The sequence below is a fragment of the Corapipo altera genome, unplaced genomic scaffold (assembly GCF_003945725.1).
Source record: "Corapipo altera isolate COAL_440 unplaced genomic scaffold, ASM394572v1 45, whole genome shotgun sequence".
In the NCBI taxonomy this organism is placed as follows: Eukaryota; Metazoa; Chordata; class Aves; order Passeriformes; family Pipridae; genus Corapipo; species Corapipo altera.
In genome coordinates, this window is record NW_020884877.1 from 10,755,318 (window position 1) to 10,756,148 (window position 831).

At 36.9% G+C, this 831-nt stretch overlaps 1 protein-coding gene across 1 annotated transcript in view; it reads left to right on the forward strand.

Annotated features, from left to right (window-relative positions):
* CWC22 (CWC22 spliceosome associated protein homolog) overlaps positions 1–517 on the forward strand; it is a 28,293-nt gene extending 27,776 nt beyond the window's left edge. The window contains exon 21 of the mRNA XM_027637242.1: positions 194–517. Within this exon, the coding sequence (XP_027493043.1) occupies positions 194–263 (70 nt within the window). The 3' untranslated portion in view covers positions 264–517. The remainder of the gene's footprint in view (positions 1–193) is intronic.
* Positions 518–831: the final 314 nt, after the last annotated feature.

The window sequence follows — 831 nt, forward strand, 5'->3', positions numbered from 1 at the left end:
GGAATGAGGTGAGGGAGTCCAGGAGGGACGAGGAGAGGGAATCCAGGCGGAACGAGGAGAGGGAATCCAGGCGGAACGAGGAGAGGGAATCCAGGAGGAACGAGGAGAGGGAATCCAGGAGGAACGAGGAGAGGGAATCCAGGAGGAACGAGGAGAGGGAATCCAGGAGGAATGAGGAGAGGGAATCCAGGAGGAACGAGGAGAGGGAATCCAGGAGGAATGAGGACAGACAAAGGGAGAATTCCCCACGCAGACGAAAATGAAGGCCAACCACAGTTTGACATAAATGTATGTTTCTGAGCTGTTAAGACTGTATTTTAAAATCTATTACTGAACTTTCTTTAAAAAAAGATTTTGTACAGAGTGATAGTTTGCATTTGTAAATTTTACCAGACTTTTTCAAATTTTCTGTACCACTTTTTTATATTATGTATCATTAAGTCTTTCTGTTAAGTTCTTCCTTGGGAAAGACAAACCTCTTTATTTTGTGAATAAAAACATTAAGATATCAGCAAAATGGATGTTTTGTCACTTAGTTTTAAGTATTTGTATTTGTAAATTTACAGTCCAAAAAAGCATTGTTTTTTAATTTTACTTGTTAATTCAAAGCCAAATGCTGAGGCCGGGGTGATAAACAACAAATTTCAGATTACAGTGTGAATGTTACATGAGGAAACTTTACAAAAATTTTCAAACAGGCATTCTATATGTGTATATTCTTCCAACTATACAAATATGAAAAAAATTTCAGTAAATACTTCAGTTGATTTTTTTAAATTAAGATTTTTTAAATTGAAACCCCAGTGTTGCTGTTTTAAATGTCACATGTGA